Source organism: Polypterus senegalus, chromosome 13, assembly GCF_016835505.1.
Source record: "Polypterus senegalus isolate Bchr_013 chromosome 13, ASM1683550v1, whole genome shotgun sequence".
NCBI lineage: Eukaryota > Metazoa > Chordata > Cladistia > Polypteriformes > Polypteridae > Polypterus > Polypterus senegalus.
The window spans coordinates 133,231,266-133,251,431 of NC_053166.1; the positions used below are offsets into that span (position 1 = coordinate 133,231,266).

Sequence of the window (20,166 nt, forward strand, 5' to 3'; positions counted from 1 at the left end):
TACATCCATCCATCCATCCATTATCCAACCCACTATATCGTAACTACAGGGTCACGGGGGTCTGCTGGAGCCAATCCCAGCCAACACAGGGCACAAGGCAGGAAACAAACCCCGGGCAGGACACCAGCCCACCGCAGCCTTATGATACACCTGAAAGGAAATCATTTGTACTTTCATTTGTTCTAGAGAATGCTCTTTGATGTTCACATGTTTAGGTGATGTTTCAAAAGCCTAGCGTTACCCAGACTACTGAATGAATAAGGAGGCAATTTTGGGGGGACAACATGTCTTGGTAAATATAAAAAAATAATGATTAACCTGTGAAGTTTGTAATTCCACAAAAGCAAGGTAAGGGTTGAATTAACTTGTATTTTAATTTCTAGGTATTCCAAAAGATGTAATTTCTTGTCGGGGACCATAGCTTGTTTAATGTTTTTGGAGGTATTTATTTTTAAAAGTGTTTAAGATGTATTGTGGATACTTTCCAGTTTAATTGTATTCAGTCCTGCCTTTGACAGAATTTTCAAGGAATGCTTTTCATAATTCTACCATAAAACATTTTCATTCAAGTGTTGTTATGGATTAAAACAATTCTGCCTTAATCTATCTTCAGTAGACTCCTCGATTTCTAGTTTAAGAGAATACCCGACACATCCAAAAGAAGCTCAGGGACATGCTTGGAGGAAGTTGTCAATTGTAAGAACCTCTGCTAAAGAATTTATGGAAAGTAAATACCTGTATCAGATGGCTCAAGATTTTAGGGTCAAAAAGCAGGTGTGATTTGTTACAGAGGATATCATCCTGAGGGTTGCTTTTTGGAAACTGGCACTTAACGTTCATTGGACCACATACAACTACTATCTAAAAATGTATTGTTTCAGTGACTCATAAGCTGACAATGCCAGTCCATTTCAAGATTCATAATTGTTTCACATTTCTTGTTTGCAGCTGATTTACAGGAAAAGCTCACAATTGAAGCAGATGGGGAGCAAAAATTTGAAATACAAAAAAAATCAAGGTCTATGGCAAAAGGAATTTACAGTTAGGCAGAAAAGCGCTTTTAATTTTGCAGAACATGCAAAGCCACTCAAGCTTATTCAGGATGGATATGAATATGGTTGATAGTGTAATCTCAGTTGAATTATTACGAACTATGAACTTCAGGTTTTTTGTCAGGGTAGCACTTACTGTGATAGAAATTTAGTAATCCTGATCCAACATACCTTGAAACATATCCTTTGCATGATTCCTTCTCATACACTGATTTGCCTAGATTAACCTTCACAAGAGCAAAGGTTTCTTTCAACATAATTCTAAGATTCATTGGAACAAGTGCCCCTGCCATGCCAAGGCCAGTGTCTTATAAGTGTTTTAGTAATACCTAATGTGTATAACAATTAATCAATTTAGTATAACTAAATGTCATATCTACTGATTAACTTACTTGATGACTGTAACTTGTGCTCCAACTGTTGTAGGCCTTTTTCTTGTTCTGCCACTGCTCTAATAATACCAGGCACAATATGATCTACTGATATAGCAGAGAAGTGTGGTAGTCCAGATGTGTCAAGCAGAGGATTTAAGCTCTCTTTAAAATCAGACTCAGCTGACGCTACTCTTCAGGGGAAAAAGGTAAAAAAAAAATAATGAAAATTGAAATAGGAAACATTTGCAGTGTTATACTGCTGTTACTAATCAGTCTTTTCTATATTAAAGGTTACAGTTAAGGATAGATATAGAAATATGCAAATATTTTATTATAACAAATAAACACAATTTTCTTTAAATAAAGTTCAGTTTATATTATTTAAATAAGCAATGGAATTATTGTACTGATGAGAAGTTATTTTTATATTTCCAGTGCCTTCTTTCATTTAGAGAGCAGCAAGAGTTGTATGCAGAGTATGACACAAAGCAGGCACCCTTGAATTATTCCTGTGCACTGGGTAATATAAATATAATCAAGGAAATGGGGTGCATTATGCTCACAGGTAGTAAAAGACTACAGTGGCCAGGTATGGAAGCCAAAGAAAATTTTAGGCTGACCAGAGGGGGAAACATTCAAATACAAGGCAAAGAGATATTAACATTCAACAAGAACAGTACATTTTTGTTTAAAGTAGAACCAGAGTATATGAGCAGACAATAAGGCTGACTACACCTCTAGCCCTAAACAGGACAACTAGGTTTCTGATTGTTACATTTATTTTGGTGCTGATGTTTCTCCCTTACATATAGTAAAGATTAACCCAAATGATTAAGGAAAAAAAATAAAACAACAAAAACAAAAATTACTATATCTTCACAACGGTCTTGGTCTTCTTGGGGGCATCATATAACAATATAGTTGAAAGTTGTAATTTTATTGCAACTAAAGTAAATTATCTGAGAATGTGCTGTACCTTGACAATAAAGAGGAGGAACCCCACTTCCAGAGGAACAGCAGAATTAAAACTTGGGTGCAAATCCTGCATAAAAAACACATTTTCTTTAGTACAAATATCACTTTTCATTTTGTTGTTCTTTCAGTGCAGCTCTTAGTGTAAATAACCAACACACCTAAATGTCCAGTAAAACAACTTGAATTCAAATGCACAAGTAAAAGAATATAGTTTATATCTAGACAAATGTTGTAATGTAAAAATATATAACTATCATGTTTTAGATTCTCAGCTTTCTGAAAAAATAACAGAAAAGTGTGATAATTTCAGTTACAGTAAATGCATATGAAAGCTAGTTTTCGTCCACCGTGTCAAAAAAAAGGCCAGGTGAATTACCAATTCTGAATTAACCAATTTTAAACATATTCAGATCAGTTCAGCTCAATTTATTCTTGTATATCACTCTTCACCTAGTATAGCTTCAGGACACTTTATAGATGATTTACAAATATAATATGATATCAGAAAAGTTCCAAACCTTACATAATTAGTAAGTGTAATTATGCATACTCCACCAGAGGTGGTTCCTGTCTTACTCCCATTTTTGTAGATATAGGTTTCCCCTTACTGACAAACAGTTAAGTAAGATATTGAGTAATGAAAATGAAGGAATGAATAGATACATTACCCTTTTTCAGATGTAGGTTGGAATTAAATGTAAATCTCAATTTAGTCTTTAGTAAGAGTTCTGTTTTTATCATGCATTAATTTAGATTAATTTAGAGTAAAAGGAGGCTACCAGAACAACTGGACCACCAAGGTGACAAAGTACATGGTGGGTGTGACATAGTGCATGGAGGGTCCCACATAACTTTTGTAGAAAGAAAAACACACACATACAATGAGGAGAAGTGGATTTGCACAAGGTAGTGAGATAAAGCTGAAGCCACTAGTAGACTATACCATTTCACATATGCTGAGCATCCGAGAGGAGCAAAACTCAGAGGTATCAGTTCAGTAGACTGAGGGGTGCATACTTGGCCTTATATGAACAAAGAGAATGAGACAACAGAGGGTTGGCAGGAGGTAGGAAATAATCCTGATCAATGAGGTAAAAGACAGCTGCTTTTTGACAAAGATTGAATGGGAAGAAGTCAAGAACATAACTGAGAGAGAGAAAAGGGGATGAGGTGCGGGGATGCATAAAAGACAGCTTTGCTGCTACTTGTAAAATGGGCAAGTGTGTGTTTGAGCTACCTTACTGGGTAAAGATGGGTCAAGACCCACACAGACAAAACCACCAAGCGTTTTCTTCTGTTGTCTGTTTACTTTGTGTTCTCACTTTTGCAAACTCTTTTAGTGTGCTCAAAGACAACATACCGTTTTGCTGTACTGGCAATTAGTTTGGATGTCATCAAGAGGATTCTCCATCTCTTAGTACACAAAAAAGAATGTGTGTTGACCAGTGCAGCCTAAAGATTAACCGAAAACTACAACCAATTCCCAAACTAGAAATTCAGAATAACTATATATTTAATAGGACCAATTTCTTAGTGCTATACAAATGCATAATGAAAGCTCAGTGAGGATGTACTAACATACAGCTTGAGTCAATTATCTGTCTTTAAAGCTCACAGTCTTCCAGCATTACCTCCATTTAAGCTAAATAAGTAACTCACTAAACCTATAATGCTGCCTTACATACCATACCACAACATACATTTTCTAAGCACACTTAATCCAGAGCAGGATCACAGAAGGACTGCAGTCTATCCCAACAAGCACAGGGCATAAGACATGAACAATCCGTGCACAGGGTGCCAGTCCACCAAAGGGAGAACACATGCACACACTACATACATACACTAGGGACAATGTATGGCCACCAGCCCACCTAACCTGCATGTTGTTGGATTGCGAGAGGACGATAGATAGATAGATAGATAGATAGATAGATAGATAGATAGATAGATAGATAGATAGATAGATAGATAGATAGATAGATAGATAGATAGATAGATAGATAGATAGATAGATAGATAGATAGATAGATAGATAGATAGATACTTTATTAATCCCAAGGGGAAATTCACAACTGACATTTTTCACCAGCACAGCCAGTTCGTCAATCTTATTTGGTAGTGAGTTTACATTTCCCAAGATCACAGAAGGCACCGACGGTTTATAACGCCATTTTCTCTCAAGTTGTCTTGATTTAATCTTATTTTTTATCTTTGCGCCGGCTCGGCTGCCCCAATATTGTCTTCTTACCTCGTCAGGTAAATAAGGAAGCACACTGGCATAAGCATTTCTTCTCAGTGCTTTAAGCTGACTACTTGAATAGGCGATTCTCGGAGTGTAACAATCCATGTCAAATAGTAAAAATGTGTAAAAGTGTCCAGGGAGCAATTCCACATAAAAGAAAGTGGTAGAAGTGATCAGTGAAATAGAGAAAAATAGAGATAAAAAGGTAAAAAGATAAAGTCATATACGGAGCTGCTGGAAAGGCTGCCACTCGGATGCGGCGCTGGAAAAGTTATTGAAATTTGCTTCTTTGCACTGATCACAGAAGATTCAGAGAATGAAAACAAAGCTTTTAAAAGAAGAAGGCTGCTTCATGGAGCATTGTTAGAACAAGGAAATGTAAGCACATGCTTAATTTGGCATCCAGACAAATTTAGAGAAGATTTAAAAATACGTCTTCTAACATACACAATGGATATGTCCCTCCACTTTACCAACAATGTCTTTACCATTTGGCTTACAATGTGATCAAAAGACAACAGCTTTAGGCAGCTTTTAGCAAGGACAAAACAACTTGTGGAAAATCTCACGGATTATTAATTTAAATACACAATGTTCATAAGATCAACACATATAATAATCAGATACTTATTTATATCTTTGCAATACAGTTAATGATTGATTATTTAAATTATAGCATACAATAGGCATGTAGACCAAAGAATGGGTTGAGATGTGTGCAGAAATGGACGGAACAATTGAGAGAGTATACAGTAAATACAGCCTGTGCAGTTTAAATATGTATGTCCAAATATTCATTTGACATTTTAAAGATTTTTACAGATAAAATACTAAAAAATGTAAAAGGAAAGTCACAAAATAGTTCTACCTGCATAATTCTGGTCAAACAGGACAATCCAGAATTTGAAGTTAAATGCACACACGGAATACTTCCTCTTTCGACTGCTTCCATTAGGGGTCACCACAGCAGATCATCTGTTTTTATATCTTCCTGTCCTCTGCATCTTGCTCTGCCACACCCATTACCTGCATGTCTCCTCTCACCAACATCCATAAACCTCCTCTTAGGCCTTCCTCTTTGTCTCTTGCTTGGTAATTTCAGCCATGGGATCTCTCCTCTACACATGTCCAAACTAACGCAATCTTCCCTCTCTGGCTTTAACTCCAAACCTTCCAACCTGAGCTGACTCTCTAATGTACCCATTTCTAATCCTGTCCATCCTTGTCACATCCAATGCAAATCTTAACATCTTTAACTCTGCCACCTCCAGCTGTCTCCTATCTTTTTGACAGTGCACCATCTCCAACCCATATAACATAGCTGGTCTCACTACCATCTTGTAGACCTTCCCTTTCACCATTGTTCTCTTCTCTATACTTCTCCATCAACACCCTAAGAGCAAACATTGCATCTGTAGTGCTCTTTCCCGGAATGAAACCACACTGGCGCTCACTAGTCATCATCTCCCTTCTTAACTTAGCTTCCACTACTCTTTAGCATAACCTAATGCTGTGGCTGATCAATTTATCCCTCTGCAGTTACTACAGTTCTACACATCACCCAGTACATTTCTTCTCCACTCCTCAGGTATCCTTTCACTTTCCAAGACTGCATTGGTTAAAAACTCCACAGCCATCTCTCCTAAACACCTCCATGCTTCCACAGGTATGTCATCTGGATCAACAGCCATTCCATTCTTCATCCTCTTCATAGCTATCTTTACTTCCTCCCTACTAATCTGTTGCACTTGCTGGTTCTCCACATCATCCAACCTTCTGTCTCATTCAACTCATCATATGCCTTTTCTTTTGCCTTCACCTCCTCTCATTTACATTTACTTATTTGGCCGATGCTTTTACCCAAGGTGACTTACAACACTTATGATACAATTGGTTAAATTTCTTTTGCGTTTTTTTCCAATTGGAGCACAGGCAGGTCAAGTGACCTGCTCATGGTCACACAGTGTCAGTAGTGGAATTTGAACCCCCAACCTCAGGGTTTGAAGTCCAAAGCCTTAACCACAACTTACTACTAATTCACTACCTTTCTTCACCTCATGCCTTATCTCCTTGTACACCTGTCAAGTTTCTTTATCACTCTGACTATTCCACTTCTGCCTTGCCAGCCTCTTCCTCTGTATATTCTACTGTACTTTACTGCCTTTGCATCCTACGAACAATTACACTTCAAACTTTCCAGCAACACATTTCTTTCACTACCTTCAAATTAGAAACTTAGTTAAACAGAACCTGCCCAATTTTCCTCACCTCCAACCTCCCTCTATGCTGGAAAAAATATTGCTCAGTTTCGAGGACTTAGACAGCATTTCTGCAATATATAAAACCATTTTACGGTCCCTCCCTTTCAAAGATCCAAGAGGACAGTGGGAAAAGGATCTCTCACTCAACATCTCAGAAAAGGAGTGGAAGGTAGCAATGCAGAGAATTCATTCGAGCTCCATATGCACAAAGCATACAATTATTCAACTCAAAATTATATATCAAGCACACATCAGTCTCGTTTAAAATTGTATAAAATGTTTCCAGGGCAAGATCCAACCTGCAAACGCTGCAATCAAGTTCCAGCCTCACTGGGTCAAATGTTTTGGGCCTGCACCAAATGAACATCATTTTTGACCAAAATTTTTAAATACCTTTCAGACAGCCTTGGTGTCACAATCCCTCCTAACCCATTAACAGCTGTGTTTGGTGTACTCCCAGATGGGCTTAAAGTGGAGAAGGAAAAACAAATGGTGATTGCCTTTAATACACTATTGACACGTAGACTCATCTTGCTAAACTGGAAGAATTCTAACTCTCCTCTTTTAAGTCAGTGGGTAACTGATGTTACATATTATTTGAAATTTAAAAAAATCAAATTCTCTCTTAGAGGATCTGTGCAGAAATTTTTCAAAACCTGGCAGGATCTAATCAAAAACATTTTAGAATAAGCTTTTAAAGCACCGAGGAAGCAGATTCTCTCCCTATTTCTTTTTCTTCTCCATTTACCTTTAATTAATAAGTGAATAATCTATTTACATATTTTTACTAGCTTTAAATTTTATTCTGCTGCCCATGCTCTCTTTCTCAGGGGTAGGGGTTGATTTGTTTTCAATCCTATTTTTGTAAAATTGATATGTTTCTAAGGAATGTTGTGTGATTTCAATAAAATCAATAAAATTATTTAAAAAAGAAAAGAAAAGCAATACAATATATAAAACTATACAAACATTATCAATATACTAGTCTCACCCGCCTCTTAAGGCGACCGACTTTTAAGTTGACCACTTCTTAAGGCAATTCAATATGTAGATCAATTTGGTATTTTATACAAACTCATTAATTTGGTTATATTGCATTTGAGCGGTATTACTTTAATACTCGTTTCTGTTATTTTTGTGATGAAATTTAAACTTTTTTTCTATATTGAGGTCGACCTTTTGAACCCCCCTGATATTTACTACGTGGTGAGACATTTGTACTCCATCAACATTAATTATTTCCAGAGACATAATTTTGTCTATTTTTCCAGCGCATCGCGCACAAAAGCAAAGGAACGATGGGAGCACCAGAACTCTGCTCACATCATGTCGCTTCGTACCGCAAGCTGCAAGTAGTAAGTCTGTGATAAGCAGAATACCGCTACGCTTTCCACTCACAGAAGGACAATCCCAACCGCTTTTATATAGTAAGAAAGAAGACCAAGATATCGCACAGTCGGGAGTAGAAAATCATCTTTTACCTGGAAAAAAACGAAACTACAAATCCCATCGTGCATTGCAAAATGGAATGGGCGTGTGTGAAACTCCGCGCCTGCGTAGCACTCACGGGACGGAAGGACAATCCCGGCCTCTTTTATATAGAAGGATACTCAAGTAAAGTTGTTAAAAGATATCATTTAGATCATCATGACATGTACTACTGCGGTGGGCTGGCGCACTGCACAGGGGTTTGTTTCCTGCCTTGCGCCATATGTTGGCTGGGATTGGCTCCAGCAGACCCCTGTGACCCTGTAGTTAGGATATAGCAGGTTGGATAATGGATGGATGGATTCTAAATTTACTGTCCTAGAAACAGAAGTACTATAATGTTTTTTTTAATTATGCTCAAAAAAATCAAAGAAACACTTAAATCACACATCAGATCTCAGTGGAAAATCTTTACAGAATAACACTGTGTAACTCATTGAGAACAAAATAATGTAACAACGCTCAATGGGAGCCAAAATTACCAACCCACTGAGGGCTGGATTCAATATCTCCAAAAATTAAAGTCAAAAATTAAAAGCACAGGCTGATACAATTTTTGTGAATTTCATCATGGCAACTCATAATGTGACTCAGTAGTACGTATGGACCACACATGCGTGTATGCACTCCTGACAGTATCTGGGCATGCTGCCAATGGGACGGCAGATGATGTCCTGGGGGATCTCCTCCCAGACCTGTATAAGGGAATCAGTGAGCTCCTCACTGTGGCCGATATATAATGTCCGAGAGGTTCTCAGTTGGATTCAGGTCTGGGGGACATGCAGGCCAATCAATTTCATCATTGGTCACATGAGGCTGGGTATTGACCTGCACCAGGAGGAACCCAGGGCCCACTGCACCAGTATAAGGTCTGACAATGGCTCTGAGGATTTCATCCTGGTACCCAATAGTAATCAGGGCAACGTTGCCTAGCACTTGAAGGTGCCAGTTGTGGTACTCTCTGGTGAATGTCGAGCTTCACAGTTGATGAGCTATGAGCACAGGTACATCAGGCCTTCATGCTACTCTCGTGGAGTCTGTTTCTGACAGTCTGGATGTTTATGTCTATGGTTTTTATCCTATTTACAATATAATTTCAAAACATCAAAAATTCTAATGAATGAATGTATGGGTGCTGTTGGAATGTGATCTATGATTCACTAATTCCCTGGCCAAAGATGCTTCCTAATTTGCATCAAGTAAATCCTGAAGTTTGATAATGCTATGTTTATGCTACAGCACTACCACATGCTTTTGTATCTTTGGGAAACCAATCAGAACTTGGAACAGCACATCACATATAAATGGATGAATAATAATATAATAATTCTTCGCATTTATAAGGACAGCATCATGCAGCACCACCATATAATGTCACTGCAGTTGTGGGCATTCTAGTAAATCAAAAGTGGCGTTTTGCGGCCAATTGGCAAATAGACAATGAACATAGTCATTTACTTTCTCCATGATCTGGAGGGACCCAGGTTCGCTTCCCGGGTCCTCCCTGCGTGGAGTTTGCATGTTCTCCCCGTGTCTGCGTGGGTTTCCTCCGGGCGCTCCGGTTTCCTCCCACAATCCAAAGACATGCAGGTTAGGTGGATTGGCGATTCTAAATTGGCCCTGGTGTGTGCTTGGTGTGTGGGTGTGTTTGTGTGTGTCCTGCGGTGGGTTGGCACCCTGCCCAGGATTGGTTCCTGCCTTGTGCCCTGTGTTGGCTGGGATTGGCTCCAGCAGACCCCCGTGACCCTGTATTCGGATTCAGCGGGTTAGAGAATGGATGGATGGATGATCTGGAGGTGAGTGATGAACAGAGTTAAAACACTGTCCTATATCTCATGTTATTAGGATGAAATTGGAAAAGAAGATGAGTATAAGCCAGATGAAATGGGTAGGGAATGAAACAGGAGGACAGGTATTTACCTGGATACTATTAAACTGTTCCACACAACCCGGCTCAGAATTAAGCAGGCTTAGAAAGTAGTATGGTATGGTACTATTAAACAGAGCCATAATAGAAATACACACAAAGACAAGAGTTCTGTGTTGGTGGCACTTGATATACTATCCTGGTGGTTCCAGGGAATGGTAATGTTGGAAGCTGCTGACTGTAGGATATTAGAGCACTGTACTTTAGAAGGGGTGGTGAAAACAGTAGGCAAGAAGAACAGCATATTTTTGAACAAAGAGAAACAGCTGAATACTAATTACTGAAAACCTGTTTCACTAAATGGAATACACACCACAGATATAACATTGGGCCCTATGGTTCAGAACTGAAGTAGACTTTAGACTGCAGAAAAGTATAGGAATTCTCAGCCATACAGAACAAAAAGAAAAAGAGATCACACTTTTGCAATTAGTGTAAATGATGAAAGAATTTTAAATATAATAGAGGCAAAGAAAAAGCAGAATGTAATTAAACATTGTTTACAGATTAAAAATAGAAAAGATACTAGAAAAAAATGATGAAAAGTGGAGGAAAACGTCTGACAAAGTGGAAGATAGTGATATGTTAAAAAATCATCCTTTGTTATAAAACAGTGGTCAGTGAGACTGAAAAAGAGAATCTCAATATAGACATGATCACTGGAACTGCTAGTTTTGACTGGGAAAATCATCATCATCACAGCCATTTTCAGGTTTTACTCAGGTTAGCCCATTGGCCCCAAATGTTTTATCTTTACTGTCCACATTGCTTGGGTATATTATAGGTTTAGATGTATTCTTTTCATATCAAAACCTTCAACTCTTTATTTAACTCATCCTTTGTGTTTCACTCCAACCACTTTTGTGCTGAAGTGAAGCAGCCTATAACTCATACACTAAATTGTTCCCTGAACTCAGCTGCATCCTCCTGTTACTCAATCACACACCTTACATTCAACCCAATCATTCTCAGCTCTGTGCCATCTAGATTTGCTTAATGCTCTGCCTTCACTGGCCATGTCTCCCCCCATACTGCATAATACTCCTTACCTAGTTTTCAGAAAATTTTCTCTTCAATATCACAGATTTTTCTTTAGAAGGCAGAAAGGAGAACAGCTTGTGGAATTAGTTACATTCACCTCTCACCATTACTGTAACTGCTGTGCCTACAATTCCATCTGCCCTCAACATCAGTTAAATAGTAGATCTGGCCTACACTGCCAAAATATCAGTTAACACTTACATTTGTACCACTGTACCCCTATCCCACACTTTCTATGGACACTTTGCTCTAACACTTGAAATACTTTTGTCATTGGAATATTTCAGTGTTTTATTTTGAATATTTTTGCAAAAATTTCTAAAATCCTGTTTTCACAATACCTTTCTGGGTTATTTAGTGTTACTTCATTAGGGGAAAAAAGAATTTAATTGATTTTAGCATACAGCTGCAACATAACAAAACATGAAAAAAGATAAGAGATATGAATTATTTCTGAATATACTATATACTGTATATATTCTTTGGTTTTCAGCATCTGTTAATTCAAAGAAATAAAAAAATAAAGTATGTTGTTTTATATTATGTCTTTAATTACAGGTTAGGGCGGCATGGTGGCGCAGTGGGTAGCGCGTCTGCCTCGCAGTTAGGAGACCTGGGTTCGCTTCCCGGGTCCTCCCTGCGTGCAGTTTGCATGTTCTCCCCATGTCTGCGTGGGTGTGCTCCGGTTTCCTCCCCACAGACATGCAGGTTAGGTGATTCTAAATTGCCCCTAGTGTGTGTGTGTGTGGGCTGGCGCTCTGCCTGGGGTTTGTTTCCTGCCTTGTACCCTGTGTTGGCTGGGATTGGCTCCAGCAGACCCCTGTGACTCTGTGGTTAGGATGTGGCAGGTTGGATAATGGATGGATGGATGACAGGTTAAAGAGTCCTTTCAAGATTTCTATCTCCAGATCAAAAAATTAAATCCTCATTTTCTTTTCAGTGGTACTTTGGAGTATTTATTTTAACACACAGATGAAAAAGAAGCTAAAAGGACATACAGGTAGGGAAATGTTGAAACTAGATGCTGCTATCTAAAGTCTTAATATATGTAAAAAAGCAAGACAAACTGTAAGCATTCTGTACAGATGACCTATTCCTTAAAAAGGAAAGCCAACTCTAATACAATTTAATTAGGCAAATGCCATCTTTTGATTTTCTGAGTATGCCTCATTTGCATTTGAATATGCATCACCTTTTCACTAACAGTAAGAATCTATTCTGTTAGCAAAAGATGACAGGCAGAAGAATCCTAGGCCAAGACACCAGTCAGACTCACTCCACCCACATTGTGCCCATTTATATTTGCCAAGTCTAACATGTATGTCTTTTGGGTGGAAACAAGTCTACCAAGATAAAAAAACATATACACAAAGTAAGGCAAACAAACTCCACAAGGACAGGGATTTGGATAGCAATCGAATCCTCATTTCCAGTGCAAATACATGACAATTCTATCCTTTTACAAAGTAAAAATGTGTTATTTATTCAGGTAATTTGTTGCAATTTATGGAAAGCATTTATTTTACAATTCAGAGTCACAAATGACACCCATTGATAGAAGGCCATTTTATAACAGACTGCCTTGAGATTATCAACATGATTGAATATCGGGCGGAGTGAGGACGATGCTGAACACATGAAGAAAGAACTTGCAAACACCATATAGACTGTACCTCACCAAAAATGGATCTCTGAAACCAAAGCACTGAGGTGGCAACACCAACTTCTTTATCACATTCATACACAGCTTAAACAAAGGCAGGTTAGATGGTTTGCTAAGGGGAATGACATCAAGCCATCTGTCACAAACTAATAATCAGTCTCCATTTTATTTATACTAAACTGCCTGCCAGTGTTTTAAAATGTTGTGCTTCATGCAAAGTGCTATATATAGTAGAGGTTACTTGGCACACTGCATTATCTGGTGCATGGGAAAAGTAGTACAGTCACAAATGACCAGCTCTTTAATAAAAATTATTGGGTAGGTCCTCAATTGTCATTGTCTCTGGTGATAAAGGGCAAGGCTTAATAGCAACATTCCAAAAACTACACTTTGTCTACTTTAACCAATTAATTATTTATATGTCCCTCGGTCTTACTTTACTAAAATCTTTTGAATTTTACTTTTCTGTTCCTATTTTAAACTCAATCTTGTCTATTTGGCTCCTACTGTCAATCACATTTGTTTGCATTTTTTGGTCATAAATTTACTATTTCTGAACTTTTTTTAACCAACTTTGTTACATTGAACTGTAAAGCACCTTGTGATGGAACCTGCTGAAAAAAAACTAAACTATAAAAACATGAAACGTATCAGCTAAAGTTGGATATTGTCCTCTCTGCCTAATGTAATTTCCTAAAACAAAACAAATAGTGATCTTTTGCAGTAAAAGATGGAAATAAATAAATAAAAACTACACTTTTAATTATATTTATTATATTCACTAACGTTACTAACTTTACCATAATGTTTTTCACAGCCAATACATTCCTACAGAGCAACAGAACTTAATTTGAGATTACTTTCTGCCTTTTATTTGACATTGCTGCAGTAGACTGATTTATTGTGGCCTTGTACTGAAAGAAATGGGTCTGGATATTAGATAGGGTGGATTTTATAAAGTACCCTTCAAAGACCTCACTTTTTCAATTAAATTTAGAGAGAAATTAACATTGCACTGTTAAGGAGAACTCCAAATAACTATCAAAATTAACACAATGAAACACATTTTAGAAAAAGCACAGTTGAAATGTGCCCAGCAGAATAATCAGTATAATTAAGCTGAAAGGATCAAAACGGAGTGAAACAGAAGTGGTCGCCAGTGTTGCCTCATAACTCCAATGTCCTGGGTTTGAATCATGACCAGGATTATATGTTTACCCAGGACCCACAGGGTACAATCATTCCCATCCAAATCCTGAACATGCATACTAAGCAACCTAAAGACATTAAATTGGTCTGATGTGAGAGAATGAGGACATGTTCATAAATGTACCCTGCACAGAACTGACTTCCTGCTCAGCATTAGTTCCTGCTTTGCATACAACAGCTGCAAAGCTGTGCTCCAGTGACCAGAAACCTGAATTGGATTTAGAGAGCACGACAATGGTTGGATTACGGAAGGCCCAGCAAACAAACTATCAATCGGTTAGTGTAGGCCCTGTTAGGGCAAACATATTTGCCCATACTGTATGTGGACAGCCAACAATGACACAATTTGGATTTGCACATAGAAGCAACATTGGCTCCAAAGTACTGAGTAAACAGACAGTGAGGCCAAATTTGGTCATGAACCTGAAAAAGTTCATACCTTACTCTATTTGTTTATTTGTTTTCTATACCTACTTATCCACGGTGGTGTTGCAGGGTAGCTAGGATCTATCCCAGAAAGCAGTGGGAACACGTAGAAACAACTCCTGGACATCACAGAGTAAATATACTCACTATGGAAAATTTAGCATCACAAGTGCACAAGATCAGCATGGCTGGACTCTGGGAGGATACCACATGGACAGAGAAAGAACAGTGCAGGGAGGACCCAGGACATGAACCCCATTGTCTTCATTAATAATAATAATAACTCTTTGCATTTATATAGTGCTTTTCTCACTACTCAAAGCGCTCAGCAATTGCAGGTTAAGGGCCTTGTTCAAGTGTCTAACAGAGCAGAGTCCCTTTTTGGCATTTACGGGATTTGAACCGGCAGTCTTCTGATTGCCAGTGCAGATCCCTAGCCTCAGAGCCACCACTACTATTACTACACCCTGCTGCCCCATCTTGCTAGTCCTTCCTTGAAACTTTTTTCTAGAGTTCAGTTGCTTTTATTAATTGAATTTTGTGTAATTTTGAAAACTTATAGGGTATTAATTAATATGAAAAAGAGTAGGAAACACAACACTAATGTGGTTTTAAACAGTTTATTCTTAAAAAAACACAAAATGCTTTTGCATTTATTCGTACTGGGCCAGTTATTTTGCAGTGTTACAACCCTGAATATGAAAACAAAACCAATAATAAACTGTGTGATTTTAGTCAATAGAAAAGCAATATTTTGTGAAGTTGTACTACAATCAAAATCTAAAACATACCAACAATAGTAATTTTCAGCGTTACTTACTTTGCGACAACATTAAAAAGCTGAAAACTATAGGGGTAGTGGTTACATTGGTCCAGTGCTACCAAACCAGCAGTGTGCCAATGAAAGATTTACTGAACTTGTACTGCCAATGATTTGCCACTTGGGAAACTTTTCTTTAAGGGGCAACTTGTAGCATCCCCCACACAGTCAGGAAGTGTGGTATTTAATTGTTTATTCCCAAGCCCACACTGCCTACAGTTTGCCCACACTGGGGTCACTGTGTTCATGTTTGCTGGGGACCACTTGTTGCACAATGTCAATACCAGGGGTGGCCAACTCTGATCCTACCTGGAGAGCCACAGTGGCTACAGGTTTTCATTCTATTTTCTTAATTAGTGACTAGTTTTTGCTACTAATTAACTTTAATTTATTTGCTATTTAAGACTCAGACCCTTTGAATCAGTGTTGGAGGGCCACAGTGACTTCAGGTTTTTGTTCCAAACCAGTTGCTTTATGAGAAATCATTCATTGCTGATGAAGCGTTTATTGCTCAGGTAACACAGTATTTCTTGCTTCATTTTAGCCGTCTTGCTTGTGAAGGTTTGAACCCTTAATTCCTTACTTTCGTCTTGAACGGCTGAATTAATTGTTTAAACTGCTCCTTATTAGCAGTAAGATGCAAATAACAAAGGAAGCAGCACTTGTACCTCTAGCTTGTCTTCATGTCCACCTGTTTGTATTCATCGTTCACTATTTGGTTTAATTAGGCACTCAGAAGGAAACTGAAGAAAAGTGAAGAACTCAAAATTACTCATCCGTTTTAGACTTCAAACACCGTTGGATGATACATGTATCATTGGAAAAACCCTGATCAATACAATCAAACAAAACAATCCTAAAGTACGATTAACTTCTTTTTCGATTAATTGATTTCAGATATCGTCATGTATTAAACATAGGAACTGAAAGCTGAAACACTTATTTAGTTTGAGAATCATGTCTACAACGATTTCAGTGGGTTTCTTCCTATTCATGTGGTTTATGAGTACAATTATCCATCCATCCATTTTCTAACCCGCTGAATCCGAATACAGGGTCACGGGGGTCTGCTGGAGCCAATCCCAGCCAACACAGGGCACAAGGCAGGAACCAATTACAATTATTGTAAAAAAAAAATGCCGGTGACAACTTCCTTCACTTGAGTTTACTGGGAAAGGCGTAGAACCCGACCGAAACAAAACGGGTTAAAAGAGAAAACTACCGGGAATTCTCATTTGAAAATAAGCACCTAAGTCGGGCGTTCTGCTAAAAGCAACCACACCTAGCGTCTCTCCAGCAATCGTACAAGTTTCTTTTAATAATGTATACTTACAGGAAGCCTAGCTTGCGGAGCGAAAATCCCGAACGCTGATAACGCTGCGAGCCAGAACCACAACGGACAGGCAAACGCAGCAGCCACCAATAGCCTTTCATCCCTCAAGCAGTCAACTTAACTTGCCGCGAAGGTGATACGAGTCTGCGGGCTCGCGAGCAAACAAGGAAATGACTTGCTTGAGTGCGCGCGGTGCTCAGGTGCTGGTCAACCTGCCAGGCATGGTGGGTGGAGGTGGTAGGCGGGCTAAGGAAGTGTGACTTAGCTGCGTGTGAGCAGGTGCAAACATGACACAGGCACTTGTGCTTCTTCTTCTTCAGCTCCAAATGAGTAAGACCACTGCTTAAACGTGCCCAAATAAATGGAAACTGCCGAGCCGTTGTCATGGGAACGGAGTTGTTAGATTCCCGCTCGATTCTGCCAATAGAAAACCTGAGTGCTGCGTGGAGCAAAGAGCATCGTCACATACAATTATATCAAGTTCCTGCCGTCATGCGGTATCAGTAATATGAGTGGCTTCAACCAGGGAACGCTGGCTCATACTTTGTGGAATCAACAAGTGTCTGTGCGAACAAGTCAAGATACAAAGATGCAAGACAAACACGACTCAAGGACGTCAATTTCGGTTTATATAGCAGGTAAATAACGAAATGGAACGGCATATTTAACATATTTGCATTCTTAAAAAGGTAATTTCCAACGCATTATTTTCCCATGTATATACTGCTCAAAAAATTAACACAACATTTAAATCACACATCAGATCTGGATGAACAAAATAGTGAAGTGGAAAATCATGGATGGAGTAATACTGTGCAATTCATTGAGAACAAAAGGATGTAACAATGCTCAATGAAAACCAATATCACTGACCCATGGATGGCTGGATTCCGCATCACCCTGAAAATCAAAGTCAAAAATTGAAAGTACATGTTGATCCAACTTGTGTGAATTGCATCATGGCAACTCACCATCTGCTCCTGATGAGATGGTGGACCTGGATCAGGGCATCAGTGAGCCTCTGGACAGTATGTGGTGCTATTTAGGGCTGTCAGATGCACTGATACATAACATCCCAAAGGTTCTCAGTTGGATTCAGGTCTGGGGAACATCTGGACCGGTCAATGGCATCAATGCCTTCGTCATCCAGGAATTGCCTACACACTTTGGCCACCTGAGGCTGGGAATTGTCCTGCACCAGGAGGAACCCAGGGCCCACTGCGTGAGTGTAAGATCTGACAATGACACTGTGAATTTCATCTAGTACCTAACAGCAGTCAGTGTACTGTTGCCTAGCACATGGAGGTTTGGATATGCCCATCTATAACCACTGCCACACCGGTCATGTTGAATGATGTAGCAGGCTGCATAATGTTCACCACGGCATCTCCAGACTCTTTCACATCTATCACATGAGCTCATTGTAAACTTGCTGTCATCTGAGAAGAGAACAGGGCTCCAATGGCAGAGCTGCCAACTGTGCTATTCTTTGGCAAATGGCAGTTGAGCTGCACAGGTCCCATTAAAGAATGTCGGGTCCTCCTGCCCCCCTCATGGAGTCTGTTTCTGACAGTATGGTCAGAAGCATGCACTCGAGTAGCCACCTGGAGATAATTTTGTAGGGCTCTGGCAGTGTTCCTCCTCACACAAAGGAGCAGATACTGGATCTGCTACTGGGTTGATGTCCTTCTATGGCCCTGTTCAGCTCTTCTCGTGTAATGGCCCATCTCCTTCATGCTCCTGAGACAGTGCTGGGAGAAACAGTAAACCTTCTTGTGAAAGCATATATGGATGTGCCATCCTGGAGGAGCTGGACTTCTTATGCAACCTGAAATAGCTGCAGGTACCGTCTCATGCTACCAGTAGTGTCAAGGACAGTAGCAAAATGCAAAACCAGAGACGAATCGGTCAGGAAGGATAAGGAGAGAACAATTGTCTGTGTCCACCACCTACAAAACTATTCCCTTTTTGGGGGTTGTCTTGCTGTTGCCTCTTCAGTGTACCAGTTGTCAGTTTCATTTGCACCAAAGCAGGTGAAGCTCATTCACAATTGTTTATGTTTCCTAACTGGACAGAGTGATATCCCTGAAGCTTAACTGACTTGGTTTTAAGATTGTGATAATTAAGTGTTCTCCTAATTATTCTGAGCAGTGTATATACACTTAAATGGTGTAGTGATGGCATGGGCAAATCTCATGTTTTGGATCAGGCCAGTTATTCTTTATTTTAAACATTTTCTAATGCCAACATCCCCCATTGAGTTTCTCAGTATCCCTTTAGTAAATGCAATTCTTGTTAATGATGGTATGCTTTCATTCTCTTTTTTTAAAGCTGTTGCATATAGGCCTAGCTTTAGAAATGTAATCAAATAGTAAGAAGTGATGTAGTCAAATGCTGTTATAGTGTTGGTAAATCGCCATTTTGTTTAGCACTTTGTGTTTGGAATGTCTCAAGAGCACCCCCTAGAATCCATAGAGATAAATGGATTAGACCAGCAGGAACACATACTTGAATATGAGTTCTGCACTCCCACCATGCTTATCATTGTGCACTTGCTTCCACAAATATATGCATTCCAGGTCTCCACAAAAACACCTTCTCAATCTCCAAGCGATGCTTCTTATTTGACGCATACAGTCTCAACAGGCTGTCTTGTTGTTAAGTTGCCCACAGCCTTTAGAAGATTTTGAGGCATACTGTAGTTCTATAAGCAGGTGTCTCCACACCTCATACAGAAATAATGTCTGTCAGCAAACAAAAGATAAGTAAAGTCAACAAGTCATCCAAAAGGACTTAATCTAATAACAGGAGAATGACCCTCAACTGTAAAATGTGCATTTGTTTGTAATAGGGTTATTGCTTTATAAAGGTGGAATTTATCCCTATGACTACTGTGCAGCTGCATTTAAAGTATATATACCACATATACTGTATGTAGCAGAATATTGTGTGTACTGTATAGAACAAGCACAAAACAGTCAAGGAAAATATACATAGTACAAGAATGATGGTTAATATGAAATAACAGTATTCTCTGCATCGATGCAAAGAAAAGAGTAAATTTATTAAACGTGCAGGATGAAAGAAAAGTTGTTATGGGGAGATTTAGTGATAACTCAACAAATATATATTGTTTATGAATTTTCTTTTAGTTACAACTTAAGACATATTCTTGGAGAAAAAGGAAAAAAAATACAACCAATAAAACCTTCTGTGACTTCCACATATTCTTAAAATAAATTGTATTTTATTTTCAGATCAGCCATGTTTATTTACTTTTACTATGCACTTCAATATACCAGCTGATTTTCCACAGTTTTACACATAATAAATAAATAGATTCTCATTTTTT

General features: G+C 38.7%; 1 protein-coding gene across 1 annotated transcript in view; it reads right to left on the bottom strand.

Moving 5' to 3' along the window:
- LOC120542965 (probable cytosolic oligopeptidase A) overlaps window positions 1–17,169 on the bottom strand; it is a 47,982-nt gene extending 30,813 nt beyond the window's left edge. Inside the window, exons 1-3 of the mRNA XM_039775738.1 lie at window positions 16,815–17,169; window positions 2,403–2,468; window positions 1,445–1,617 (exon numbers count right to left, since the gene is read on the bottom strand). Coding sequence (XP_039631672.1) covers window positions 1,445–1,617; window positions 2,403–2,468; window positions 16,815–16,915 — 340 coding nt within the window. The 5' untranslated portion in view covers window positions 16,916–17,169. The remainder of the gene's footprint in view (window positions 1–1,444; window positions 1,618–2,402; window positions 2,469–16,814) is intronic.
- Between the last annotated feature and the right edge of the window lie 2,997 nt (window positions 17,170–20,166).